General features: G+C 56.6%; 1 protein-coding gene across 1 annotated transcript in view; it reads right to left on the minus strand.

The window, feature by feature from the left end:
* SLC6A3 (solute carrier family 6 member 3) overlaps window positions 1-13,570 on the minus strand; it is a 34,535-nt gene extending 20,965 nt beyond the window's left edge. Inside the window, exons 1-5 of the mRNA XM_027125451.1 lie at window positions 13,263-13,570; window positions 11,989-12,120; window positions 6,300-6,525; window positions 1,941-2,079; window positions 1,066-1,200 (exon numbers count right to left, since the gene is read on the minus strand). Coding sequence (XP_026981252.1) covers window positions 1,066-1,200; window positions 1,941-2,079; window positions 6,300-6,525; window positions 11,989-12,120; window positions 13,263-13,548 — 918 coding nt within the window. The 5' untranslated portion in view covers window positions 13,549-13,570. The remainder of the gene's footprint in view (window positions 1-1,065; window positions 1,201-1,940; window positions 2,080-6,299; window positions 6,526-11,988; window positions 12,121-13,262) is intronic.
* Between the last annotated feature and the right edge of the window lie 340 nt (window positions 13,571-13,910).

Raw genomic sequence — 13,910 nt, forward strand, 5'->3', positions numbered from 1 at the left:
GTGCCCTGCTCACGGCTGCCCTCGCCTGTGTGCTTGTGGGGCCGAGACCGTGGGGCTTTCCTCTCGCTGCCCCTCGGCGCCCGACCTCCGCCCTGCCAGTGCCCCCCATTCCCACGGTTCCTGGGGTCGGAGCCACGTCTGCCTCCCCTTCTCGCCCTTCCTGCCCACTGCTGCCCCAGGCGGTGCTTCCTCCGGCCCGATGAGCCCCACAGCCGACCCTCTCACAACCTGGCAGCGTCAGGCCCGGGCCCCACGCCCTCGCCCTCGTGCTGCTCCCGGTAGCTCAGCCTCCCTGGGTGGCCACTGGGGCCCCTCCTTCTGCCCAGTCTAGTCCACCTGATTTTCCAGTGACCCTGCCTCCCGCCCAGCCTCCCTGCTTCTGGGCCTGTTTCCCTGCGATGCTGCTGCCTCTCTCTCTCTCTCTTTCTCTCTCTCTCTCGCCACCCACCGCCGCCCCGCCATTGCCCGGCAGAGCCTCCTCTCTTCATGAGGTTGTCTTCTCATATTTCAACGCAGAATTACTTCTTCCTTTGCTGAAGAAACCTGCAGCCTGACTGTGGAGTAAGTTCTGGCCACGATGCGGTCACATCGCGCCTTTATGCCGGGGGCGCCGGGTGCTTGACCATCAAGGTCTGGCTCCCCGAGGGGGACCCTAGTTCACGCAGCCTCAGCCCAGCTCCGAGGATGCATCCGGGGCCAGAGCTTGCGGCTGGATCCAGCTGAGCGGCAACAGCCTCGGGCACAGACCGGGCGGCCCCACAGGTGCTCATCCCAGGAGCCGGGAGCGTTCCTCCAGGGAGAGCACGGCCCACGGCGAAGAGGTCGAGAGGCAGCCGACTCCCGCTCTCTCCCTGCAGAAACCTGGGTGACCTGTTCCCCTAATGTCCTTACTCTGGTCCATTCAGCTGCTTGCTGTGCCCACACGGCCCCTCGTCACCTGGACAGGGAACTCTGCTCGGTGGGCCCAGCACACAGCGGGGGGAGTGAGCCTTTGGGGTCTCCTGCCTGGGATGTAGAGCCCCGTGACCCACAAGGACTGGGGCCGCGAGCGGAGGGCGCGCTCACCGAGGCCTCGCAGAGCCGATGGAAGTCCACGCTCAGGTACGCTCTGATGCCGTCCACGGCCCCAGGGAGGGTGACGCCTCGCAGGAGCAGCGCAAAGAGGACCACGTACGGCATGGTGGCCGTGATCCACACGACCTGGGGAGCGCACAGTGTCACCAGGCCGCACCGGCCCCCGGCCACCCTCATGGTTTGTGCTCAGAGAGGGGGACCTCAGACTGGGAAGCCCGGCGCCCAAACAGTCACAGGACACCAGCTCAAAAAATGCCTCCTGGAGCGAGACTGTCCAGTGCCTTCTATCCTGTATGTTGTCTTTCCCGGGGATTAAAATGGACAAACAATTTGGCAAGGAAGGAGCCCTCCTTCTCTGCACTTGGGCTCTGGCAGGAGGCAGCATTGGCTGAACTCCTGATGAGGCAGATGTGAGTGATTTGCACTGACTGTGCAAATGGGCACCTGGCTCACTTGTGGAAGATGGACTCTGGGCCGCGGGGGTGTGGAGGAGAGCCCCTGTGGCCGTCGGAAGACCCTCAGGCGCTGGAGAGCCACTGCAGGTGTGAGCCCGAGGGACGGGGCATTCTGGTCGTCGTTGCTCTGGGCGCCCAGATAAGGACCAAAATATTTTCATCAGCAAAAATATTTTGTTGTGCTTGTCTTCACGCTGAAAGCACTCTCCTGACATCATTCTTCAACCACAGCCACCTGTCCCAACCCACCACGGCCACCTGTCCACTCCCAAAGCCACCACGGCCTACCTGTCCACTCCTCAACCCACCATGGCCACCTGTCCACTCCCAACCCACCACGGCCCACCTGTCCACTCCCAACCCACCACGGCCACCTGTCCACTCCCCAGCTGGCGAGCCTTGCTGCCTCACCTTCCCAGAAGTCTTCACTCCCTTCCACAGGCTGAAGTAGAGCAGGACAATGACCAGTACCAGGCAGGATGCGAGCTGCCACCGGGGAGGGCCCAGGTCGTCGATGCCCTGGCTCTCGTGGAGGTGCAGCACGCCGCGCCTGGAGAGGAAGGAGATGGGGGTCCTGGGGGGGCTGCCTCCCTGCCCAGAACTGGAACAGGGGGCTGCACTTGTGCAGAGAACTGCCCTCCCCCACTCGGCATGGCAGCAGGGACCTGGCCTGATGGAGACCCCCACCCCTCGCCCCCCACCCCAGAAAGGCCAGGACCCCAGCCTTAGTGGAGACGCAGGGCCCACCCTCCAGGTGAGCAGAGCAGGTGGGCCACCGCACGCTGGGAGCCCACAGAAGCCCAGCCCTGGCCCAGGGCCACACGGTCAGGAGCAAGTAGACTGTGATAACTTAGAGACGCAGATTGCAAACCCTGTAACAGCCACTAAAAATGAAGACAGAGAGCTAGACGGACTTCCCTGGTGGTCCAGTGGTTAAGACTCCACGCTTCCAAAGCCGGGGCCACGGGTTTGATCCCTAGTCGGGGAGCTAAGATCCCACATGCCGTGTGGTGTGGCCAAGAAACCAAAACAAGAAAAGGAGAGCTGGAGCTTATTAGCAAATGGAGCAGGTAAAGCGGAAGCCAAAATACTGAATTAATTCCAAAGAAAATAAACAGAGGAAACAAGAAACAATGAACCGGCGGGACAAGCAAGACGAAAGACTAAACCCTAACCATGCCGATAATTATTGATTGGAAACACTCTAATTAAAGGACAGAGATTGTCATAGTAAATAAAAAAGCAACAACCAACTCTGTGCTGTCTGCATGAAACCCACTTCAAATATGATACATATAGATTTAAAACATAAGGATGGAGAAGATATCCCATGTAAACACTATTCATAGGAAAGCTGGAGCAATCGTATTACTATCAGACAAAGCTGACATCAGAATGAGGAATAGGGACTTCCCTGGTGGCATAGTGGTTAAGAATTCGCCTGCCAATGCAGGGGACACGGGTTCGAGCCCTCCTCTGGGAAGATCCCACATGCCGCGGAGCAACTAAGCCTGTGCTCCACAACTGCTGAGCCTGCGCTCTAGACCCCACGAGCCACAACTACTGAGCCCGCGTGCCACAACTACTGAAGCCCGCGTGCCTAGAGCCTGTGCTCCGCGACGAGAAGCCACCGCAATGAAAAGCCCACGTGTCGCAACAAAGAGTAGCCCCCACTCACTGCAACTAGAGAAAGCCCGCGCGCAGCAACAAAGACCCAATGTAGCCAAAAAAAGAAAAAAAAAAAAAAGAATGAGGAATGGTACCAAGAGGGACATTTCATAATGGAAAAGGGCTCAATTAAAAGATTTGATAAACATGTGTGCACTTTAGAACAGAGCTTTAAAATACATGAATGAAGCAAAAACTGATAGAACTGTGAAGGGAAATAGGCAAATCCACAATTATAATTGAGATTTCAACACCCCTTTCACAGTAACTGATAGAACAAATAAACAGTAAGGATGTAGAAAACTTAAACAGCACTAGGAGCTGACAGGACCTAGCCAACATGTCTACCCAACAGCAGCAGGATACACATTCTAAGTGCACGTGGAATACTTACCAGGATAAACCATATATTGGACAATATGACAAATCTCAGTATATTTAGGAATAATGAGGTTTTAAAATATATTATCTCACCAAATCTGAATTAAATTAGAAAACAATAACAGAAATATATCTAGAAAACCTCCAAGTATTTTAAAGTCAAACAACAAATTTCTAAAAATCTCCTGGGAATCAAAGAAGAAATCACAAGGCAGATCAGGGAATACTTGAATACACAACATACTAAACGTGCAGGAGGCAGCTAAAGCAGTCTCTTAGAGGCAAGTTTGTAGCTTTAAATATATCGCGTTCTAATTTATAGTAGGAAGTAGGTGAAGGTGGTTTTAATAAGTGTTTATGGAGTTGAGGGAAATTTAACACTAGTTGGAGTTACAGGGGCCAATCTTTTGGGGTTTCCGAAGCCCACATGCACTCCGTAGCACTTACAGCTTTACTACTTCAATGATTATAGTTATCCTGGAATTTCATGGTGGGATGTGAGCTCCCTAATTACATGTGCCTTCAAGAACATGTAATGCTTTCCACAAAGATCCGCTTTATAAAGTGGGTTTACATTCCAGAAAACCCTTGCAGACCTGACACTCAGTGGGGCCTGGCTCAGGGAAACCCAGTCACCACCGTTAGTGAAATCACCTGGCGTGTCATCAGTTCAGTTTAATAACTCATCGTGTCATTAATGATCTATGACTTCGTCGTAAACCTTCAAAGGCCCCGCCTTTGTCCCAGGGTCACCTCCAAATACGGTTGGACATCTGCTCCTGCTAACAGCCCTTTACGTGGAGGGTTCAGGCAGCTTTCCAGCTCAATCTTTCTCTTCCAGACTTGGAATTTCCAAACAGACTTCACTAGTGAGCTCTTTTTTTTTTTTTTAATTCACCTATCACATATGTTTCCTTCTAGCATTCTTAATAATAAATCATTGACTAATCAGTTTTTTTCCCTCTATTTTTCTCACCTGAAAAATCATTTAGTTAAATCAACTCTTTCCACACCTCCCAAACAAAAGGTAAGTATCCCCAAATGGCCTCACCTGACACATTTGATATCTCTTAAAGCTTTCTAAACATTCTAAATTGCACCAAAATCCATCTTAAAATTGTAAAAGACACACTAGCTTAAAAACTTAGCCATCGTTTTGTTGGTGAAATGATAACTTAAACCCAACTCTAGCGAGAGCTGATTCTGCACGTCTGTCAGTGGTGGGACGGGTGGGATGCTCCCAGGTGCTCGCCCACAGCCATGTCTGCTTTCTGGTGCAGGGGTCCCCACCCCTCCCTCTCTCTCTTCTGGTCCCCCGTCTCCCATCACACACGAAACCTGAGAGCTGGGCCATTGGTGAGAGTACTTGCAGCCCGGGCTTTGACCTGTCCATGAGATGCTCTTAGGTTTGGGAAATGCAGTAATGAACCGGCTGGCAACGAGCCCCTGAGAATGCACAGGTAGCTCTGCTGAACGCTGGGCTCTCCTCTGCTTGGACGAATCTGTCACCTCTTGCTTGTTTGTCGCTCTGTGTCCTGCCCACACACTCAGGTGACAGGGCCTGGGTTTCCGTTTCTCACGGGTACGTCCGCATTGGTGTCTTTCAGGCAGATCTAATGGGACCCATCCCAGGTGGACTCTCGTCTCCAGCCCGTCCTCTGAAACCCGCTCGCCCCCTCCTGAGAGCTCCTGGAGACCCAGGCCCTCACGCCCCAGCTTTGGACTCTCCCTCCTCCGGGCAGGCGGGTTCTCAGTGGCCCCTCTCTTTCCCGCTTTGCGGAACCTCCCTCCCTGCCCTCCCCAGACTCCTTCACTCTCTAATCCCAAACTGCCCAAAAGAGTATCTTCCAAAAAATTAAACAAGTCCCATCACACACAACCCTCGTCCGCACGCTAACCATGCTCTTCCCAATAATGCCTGAGAAAGGCACCCCATCCCTCCGGCGGTCCCCCCAGGCCCCTCAAACCCCACCTCGCTCCGTTCCTGCCCATCGCTGCCACTTTCTGAAGCAGCCAGTCCTGGAGATACGTTCCCTACGTGTGGCGGGGATTCTAGAGCAAAGGACTTAGACCCTGAGTATCTGAAACACACAACTTCAGATGCTGAATGTCTGCAGGTTCCATGAACATCCCTTGCCCTTCTGGCGGTGTCACTCCTACCCCCACACGACAGATTCTCCCAATGCCCGAAGGCTCAGTTTCTCTCCTGCACACCTGCTGTCTCACCCAGCTCCACAGGCCCCAGGAGTGGGACGGTGCCTTCCCTCAGGGAAGACCTCGGGCAACTGTCTGATGGTCCTGCCTCTGGCTGGAGGCCGGGCCATGAGCGGAGGGAGAACGGGGAAGGTGACTGGGAAAGGGGAGCCCGGCCCCCTCTGGAGGCAGTGCTGCAGCCCCCGGAGCCCAGCCCCACACGCCTCCTCCCTGCAGCATTTGCAGGGTCACAGGCCATCCCCCCCAACAGACCCCAAAGGGCCGCAGGGAGCAGGTGGGGCAGCCTATCCAGTTTCCCTTCCCTGCGAGGTCTCCCTGCAGGAGCCGTGCTGAGCTGCTAGAGGTGGGGTCAGAAATAAGCCCACAAGAGCCCAGAGGAACGGGACGCGGCACTGGCCAGGGAGGGGTCCTCCCCACATCCTCGGGAGGCAGCAGGGGCAGGTGGCTGGCCCGGGTCCCCCTTCCCACCCCCGGGGGTGTCATCAGACCCCGAGGCCCCCCACTTACTCAAAGTACTCGGCGGCAGGGGTGGTCCTGAAGGTGTCATTGGGGTCAGGGCTGGAGCTGGGGGCGCGGGCGTCGGAGCAGCGGGGGCTGTTCCAGGTGTGGTTGCAGTGGGTCCAGGGCAGCTCCGTGGTGAAGGAGGAGAAGAGGTAGTGCAGCGCCCAGGCGATGATGACGTTGTAGAAGAAGCCGATGTAGAGTGAGATGAGGATGACCGTATAGCCCACGCCTGGTGGGGAGAGCATGGCCCCATTAGCAGCTCACCCTTGCCCCTCCCCTCACGGGTCGCAGCTCCACCTGGGCTGTCCTGAAACCAGGCAGCGCCTTTAGACACGCCAGAAGACGAGGGAAAGGGTGGGTCCCAGACTTCGCGTCATGGTCAGAGAAGGGGCTGCCCACTTCCAAAACCATCCGTGGCCCTTGACGTCTACCCAGACATGCAGGGCTATCCAGGGACGCCCTGGTACAGCCAGGTCACCCGCAGACATACGGGGTAACGGAGGGCCATCCGTGGCTGTCCACCATCACTCACAGCCAGTCCGGGTCATCCAGGCTCACTTAAGGTCATCTAGGGCCACGCTGGGTCACCCAGGGCAACTCAACCCAGGGTTATCCAGGGCCGCTGGCCAAACAAAACCATCAGAATCGTCTGCAGGCACCCAGGCCCAGCCAGGGCCATCTAGGAACACCCAAGGGTACAAAACATCACGTCGACAAAGGCCACCCCAAACCACTCAGGGTCACCTAAGGCCATCCAGGGCCACCCATGCCAATAGGGCCATGAAGGCCATCCAGGGTCACCCAGGGATGCCCAGTGCCTCCCAGAGCCATGCAGGGCCACCAATGGTCACTAAGGGATAACTAGGGTCTTTCACGCTCTTCCACAGCCATCCAGGCTCATCCAGGACCACCCAGGGCCTCCAAGACAATCCATGCCTACCTGGGCTACCTAGAGCTGTCCAGGGCCATTCATGGCCACCCACAGCTAACCATGCCCCTCTAGGCCACTCAGGGCAAACAGAGTCAGCTGGGTCTACCCAACATCACCCAGGACCATGCATGACCATCCAGGGTCTCCAAGGGTCACCTATGACCACGCTGGGGCCCCCAGGGCTTGTCAGAGTCCCTTTCCAGGATCACAAGCCCTGGAATTTGTTGACGGTCCCTGAGGGGCTCCTGGCTCCTGGAGCAGAACAGAGTGGTGAGCAGTCTTTGGAGACGCGACATCCTGGCTGTGGTGGACAGACGGTCTGGCAGTGAGACCTCTTCCCTATTCAGTGTTGGACGAGCACTGTCAGGTCCCGTGACTGCGGTTGACTGTAACAGGCTCCATGCAGAGTTCTCCTGTTTCAGCATTCTTTCCCGGCGTTGCTGCTAGGACTAGTTTGGGCTCTGACTGTAACTTCACTGTCTTAGAACCTGGGGGGCGCCCTGCCCCGTCTTTCCCGCCTGTGTCCAGGGAGGAGCTTGCCTTCAAGCTGACGTCTTCGCGGAGTGGCTTGGCTTGTTTTTTATGGGTCTAGCCCTTAGGAGAAGCTATTTTCCTGCTCAGGACACTTCATTAAAATTCTCTTTCCTCTTCTGAAAGCAAAAAGAGAGGGACTACAATTTACTTATGTGTAGATATTAAACAGATACAGTATCAGGAGTGATTTATTTAAAAGCAAACAGTCCCTGGTATGTGGTCCCTCTTGGAAAACACGCTCAGTAGCAGTGATGGCAAAACCCAAACTGTTCCTTCAGAAGGCCTTCTGCAACGTGGACTCATCAATGTGAAATAACTCTTTACTGCACTTCTGCTCCCTGAGCTCCTTAGGAGAGGCTGGCTGCCCGTGAACTCGCCCCGCAGCCACGTCGGCGGGAAGTGCGTCACGGAAGGTGTTCCGTGGTGGTGAGCGGCTGTGGGTGCCTGCCCGGAAATCTTGGGAAGGTGACAGCGCTGCACACCAAATCCTCCGCTTGAAGTTTGGAGAACTCAACGGAGCCTTTGATCAAACGCTAAAGCAGGTCCGATCCGGGGTCGGAGAGCGAGCTGCCTCCGCTTCCGGTCCTTCAGAACCCGCCGCCGTGTGCACAGCCCTCCGCTGGGCAGGCCAGGTTTCTTGCTGTCACAGAAGAGAGACAAGGGTGCCCCGGGCTGGCGTGGCTCCTAGGACACGTGGGCTTTGCCCCATCAGACGCAGCATACCAGCCCCGGAGGGTCCCCCATCCAAGGGCGCTGCCGTCCAGCTGCCCCAAAGGCCTGCGTGAAGGAGCGATTTCCTAGGAATGTGGCTGTGAGCGCCAGCCATTCTTTCGGTCCCTCTGAGTTCTGTCCTCCAGGACCACAGAGCCCCAGGAAGCCCTGGCCCTGGGCCGCCCAAGGGCAGCCCCTCACCGACCCTCCCTTCAGGTTCTTCTATCGTTCTGTGCCACGGGAAACGTCCCTCCCAGGGAGGTGGCAGGCTCGGGCCCCTCTAATACTTCCAGTGAAAATATGAAGGAAAACTTGATGTGTTCCTCTTTTGTCCTGGAGGCTCGAGACCGAGTGTGAATTTCGATCACAGCTTTTAAGGTCAATTTTCTTAAATCTCAGTTTGTTCAGTATTTTTAATATCAACTCTGCATGCATTTTGTTTTCTTTCAAGCCACTTAAAATTCCTTTTTAGAAAGAGGGAGAGTTGGTAAACCACACTAAAATATTACTGACCACAAAATATAATAAATTATTTGATAGTCGCTAAAATAGGTGCTTTCCATGCCGTACACACGGTGGGGGGGGGGGGCGGTTCTTAGGCAATTAACCAGACAACCTGAAACGGGGCATCCTCGGGCCTCAAGAGGGACAACAGCCCCCTCCTCCACCACTAAAGCCAGGTCACTCCAGAGCGTGCCCCGGAGCTGGCTTCAGCAGGAAGAGGGGGTCGGGGCCAAAGAGTAATTCCAGGACCCCGGCTGGAGGACACGCCCTGATGGGGCAGCTCCCATTCCTTGCAAGACTCATTGGCAGGTCTTTGAAGAAAACAGGAGAGAATTCCTCCGCTGTGGGTCTGAGTGCCTTTCGTATCTACTTGGTGTGTGTGCGCGTATGTATGTGCACGTGTGTGTGTGTGTGTGTGTGCGTGTGTCTATGAGAGAGAGGGGGCAGGGGGAGGGGAGGGGCAGGGAGGGAATGAGAGGGAGAGGGAGAGGGAGAGGGGAGACAGAGACAGAGGAAGGAGAGGGAGGGAGGGAGGGAGAGCTTGGAGAGACCCCGTCCCAGGCCCCGTGGTCACACTGGCTGCCCTCAGCATCACCGACAGCCTCTGGAGGGACAGTGCCGGGGACCAAGGACACGGCACAGCCCTCTGAGGGCCCTCGCCCTGACCGTGGGCGTCACTGCCTGGCCTTCTCGGGTTGATCTCAGTGCTGTCAGGCCCATGGAAGGACTCCCGGGTCCAGGGAAGGGAAAGACGGGGAAGAGGGCTCCCCGGAGAGCTGGCTTCCCTTCCGCAGGGCCCGGATGCGCCAATCGCCCATTGGAGGACCTGCAGCCCCATGATGACCGTTTGGGGCATTTTAACTGATGTCTTCGTTTATCATGTGTTCCCCCTATTTGATGACACATGAAAGTACGTGCAATTTTATTAGTTAAACTTTTTTTTAAGACAAGGAAGGAAAGGAAGACGTGTATCAGGGTATCCAGGACAGCACGGTTTGCCTCACCTCACTCAAGGAGCGATGCCGACCTCCCGTCCAGTGGGCATCCTATGGAGAAACTTAACCTGAATGAGCAGGTGATCACCTGCTAGGGATCGTAGCTTCGTTAGTATCAAACCATTCAAGGTGTCTCTTCTTCACACACAGAAGTTCTTGCGTTGATTCTCTGATCTGCAACAAACAGCCCTGTGCTGATAACACCAAGATTGCAAGGCTCGACGGCTGACGTCCTGTGATGTGCGAGTTCCCCAAATCTCCAGCCCGCGGGCGCTGCAGGGTGCTTCTCCATGTGGCCTCACTGGCCCCGCACAGCCCTCCAGGAGGATGAGTTTCCAGACCTGGGAGGCAGGAGCGTGGATGGGCCATGACGTGGAGTAGAGCTCGGAGCCAGCTGGCGTCTGCCCGGGTCTCCAGGCTCCGAGGCCAGGCCATGCTGACTGCCCCGCAGCTGCACGCGTAACTTCCCCGTGGAGGGGCTGACACTCTCGCTGTTCGAGTCTGATGTTCTGCAGTAACCAAATTCTTCCGGCTTAACTAGTCCTTCGAGACCCCTGGAGACCGCTTATTGACGTTCTACAAACTGCAGTGTAGAGATTCACTTTGGCAGTTTTGTTGGAGAAAATTCTTCTTCTGGTAGGACACACAGCTGGAAATGTGCTTCTGTCTGCGGGCCTGCAGCCCTGGGGTCAGCGTCCTTTTTCTCGGGAAAGAGGCCGAAGTAAACGTGTCGCACGGCCGGCGTCCTTCCCTGGCGCCCCCAGGACGGTCACTTGAGGGCGGGCCCGCCTCATGTCCGACCCGGCACCTTCGTGCTGTGTAACTACCGACTGCTGCGCAGCCCATCGTGGGAGATGCTGGCTGCCCGGCAGGCCCGGAGGACAGGATGAACTCACGCGTCCTGAAGTGTCAGGGTGGAATCGCCGCCCCTGACAGTATCGGCCCTGCCCGCAGACACCGGCCGTGCCCTCGACCTGCCCGGCTCTGAAGAGGTGCCCGCAGTCTCAGCTTCCTGCGCTTCCGCCCTCGGGAACCCCGAGTGCACCAGAGGCCGTTCCAGTGACTTACTTAAGCTTTGACTGCTGTGAGCAAATCCTGCTAAGGGGACGCCCAGCACTGGCACCTGAACCCAGAGCTGCTGCCTCGCCCTGCAGAGGCGTGTGGGGTGAGCTGGGCCAGGGGTTCCCTGCAGCTGCATGGCTGGGTGAGCTGTGCATCATCTAGCCTAGGAGAAAGGGGCTCATGCCTTAGGGTTCACCCAGCAGGCCATCGAAAGGAAGAACTCCACCACAGATGGTAGATAGATCGTGCTGTGGGTTGGATCGTGGCCTCCAAGGTTCATTTGTTGACGTTTTCCCCCAGTATTTCAGAATGTGACCTTATTTGGAGGCAGGGTCTTTACAGAGGTGGGCCCTAGTGCAGTGTGACTGATGTCCCTGTAAAAAGGGAAGTTTGGATGGAGAGACACACATGCAGGGAGGATGTGAAGACCCAGGGAGAAGACAGCCGCCCACAACCCAAGGAGTGAGGCCTGGAGCAGCGCCCCCCCTTCCTCCCCTCAGAAGGAATCAACCTCACCAGCGCCTTGAGTTTGGACTTCAGAACTTCGAGACAACAAACATCTATTATTTAAGCCACTCAGTCTGCAGCACTTCGTAAGGCAGCCCTAGCAAACTAATACAGATGCAGAGATGGATGAATGGCAGATTATAGGTGACAGATGACAGACCTAGAGCTAGGAGTATGCTTTATCTTTTCTACTATTATAGCCCTTTGACAAAACAACACTACTCATCCATTGCAGGCTGGCCTCACCTGGGAACAAGCAGACACACTCAAATCCTTAGTCATTACAGAGCTTTAAAGTAGGACCAACATTAAAAGGATGTGTCCACGTGTCTAGACACCCAGCAAAGCAGGACTGAACGCACACAGCTGGGGTTGACTTGCTCAGAATTGCTCCAGGCTTGCCCTGGTCCACACTGCGCCGGGTGCAAGGGGCCCTCCCCGCCGTTACCTTTCAGGATAGGGCAGATCTTCCAGACGCCGGCAGCCCCCTCCCTGTTGAACTGCCCGAGGGCCAGCTCCATGTAGAAAAGCGGCATACCGGCAATGACCATGAAGAGCAGGTAGGGGACCAGGAAGGCACCTGGGGGACACGACAGTGTGTTCAGCCTGCGGCCGAGGGCGGGCTGGCCTGTTGTCATTGGGGCGACGGCTCGGCCGTCCCAGCCGACCACGTGTGTCCTGGGCACGACCCTTGTCATCCGTCTCCTGTCCCTGTTTCTCCCTGAAGCTCCCTGCAGGCAGGGGCAGTGAGCTTCCTGCCTCCATGCCTGGCCCCCGCTGTCCAAGACTCCGGTCAGCTCCCTCCCCAAGTCACGGGTCAGCCCACGTCGTGGCTTTGCTCCTGGGCGCCGTCCCTTCCCCACCTGTGCAGCAGGGCCTGCCCTGTGTCCCCCTGCCCCCCTCTTGAGCCGTGAATCCTCGGGATGTGACCCTGCCCGGCCCCTGGCATGTGGAGCCTCCCTCCATCGGGGCTGCAGCCTCGCTCAGGGCACAGAGTTCAGGCCCCGCAGGCTCAGCCTCCTTAAGCCCTCTGGCTCCCCCTCAGATAAGGGCTTTGTCTCGGCTCTCTTCCAGGGAGGGTGGGGGAGACAGGGAGACCCCAGAGTGATGCCTGTCTTGGGGCAACTTCTGTACCTGCTTAGGTCTCCAGTGGGGTGCCAAAACGCCGACCCACGCCCAGGCACCCTGGAAGGCCCTCCCCAAGGAAGCCTGCCGAAGCCCCAAGTGTGGGGCATGGAGTGACCCCTGACAGGGGCTGGCAGAGTCGGGGGACTCACGGGAAACAGGCACCAACCTGTTCTCAGCTCGAATTTTCGTGGTGACCCTGGCCCATCTCTTAGTTTTCTGCCTCAAGCCCACACACGGGAGTTCTGGGACCGGCTGTGCAGGGGGAGGGGGACGGGCACACTCCCAGGGCATCTTTGGTGCTGTCAACGGCCACGGGCCTCTGCATGCTTGTAAACACGGGTTAAATCAGCCAAAGATACCACTCTCTGGGCCTTGGAGAATTTTCTTTTCCAAAGTGAAAGTCACCTTTGGAAACAGAAAGCGGAGCCACGGTGCCTCTGACCACTCGCTCGGGGACCCTGCCTTCCTGGCCTCAGCATCAGCTCCAGGACATTCATCTGGGGAAACTGCGCCCCACTTACGCCGCATTCCTCCAGATGCCAGCCGTGTGGCCCTGGCTGGCAGGAGGGCGCGGGGGAGGGGGGACGCACTCACCCCCGCCATTTTTGTAGCACAGGTAAGGGAACCGCCAGACGTTGGCCAGGTCCACAGCGAAGCCAATCACTGAGAGGAGGAAGTCGGCCTTCTTGCTCCAGGTCTCCCGATCCTGGGCCTGCGCGGGGCTCTGCGGGGGGTTGAGGAGGGTGGAGTTCGTGAGCTGCATCCCATTTTGTTCCTTGACCAGGACGAGTTCCACCGCCTTCGGGCCGGTGGCATTGGCCTCCTTAGCTGTGGCCACCACGGAAGACATCAGTGCCACAGAGCACCTGCTCTTACTCATGGCCTCCTGGACTCAGAGCTTCCTCCCTCTTGGTCTACAACCAGCATGAAAGAGAAACACACAGGGATGCACTGATTTAGTAGCCGGATCACGGTGCACCCGGTGGCCTGAGCACAGATCTGAGGCATTTCCAGCCATTTTTGGGGGGCAGAGCAAACGCACTCCAAGCACCCAGGAGGACACAGCCAGGGTTGAGGACAGTAGGAGATGAGCTGCCTTCCTCGTGGGGCTGGGAGATGGGCCGTGGAGACCTCAGGACAGACTCTGCTCCACTCCCCCCTTCCCACGCACCCCTCTCCATTCCCATCCAAGTGCAAGGCTGTGTCCTCTCTAATTTAGTAATAATGCAAGATGCTACCTCC

The sequence above is a fragment of the Aethalodelphis obliquidens genome, unplaced genomic scaffold, assembly GCF_003676395.1.
Source record: "Aethalodelphis obliquidens isolate GAN/ISIS:26980383/991018 unplaced genomic scaffold, ASM367639v1 scaffold29, whole genome shotgun sequence".
Lineage (NCBI taxonomy): Eukaryota > Metazoa > Chordata > Mammalia > Artiodactyla > Delphinidae > Aethalodelphis > Aethalodelphis obliquidens.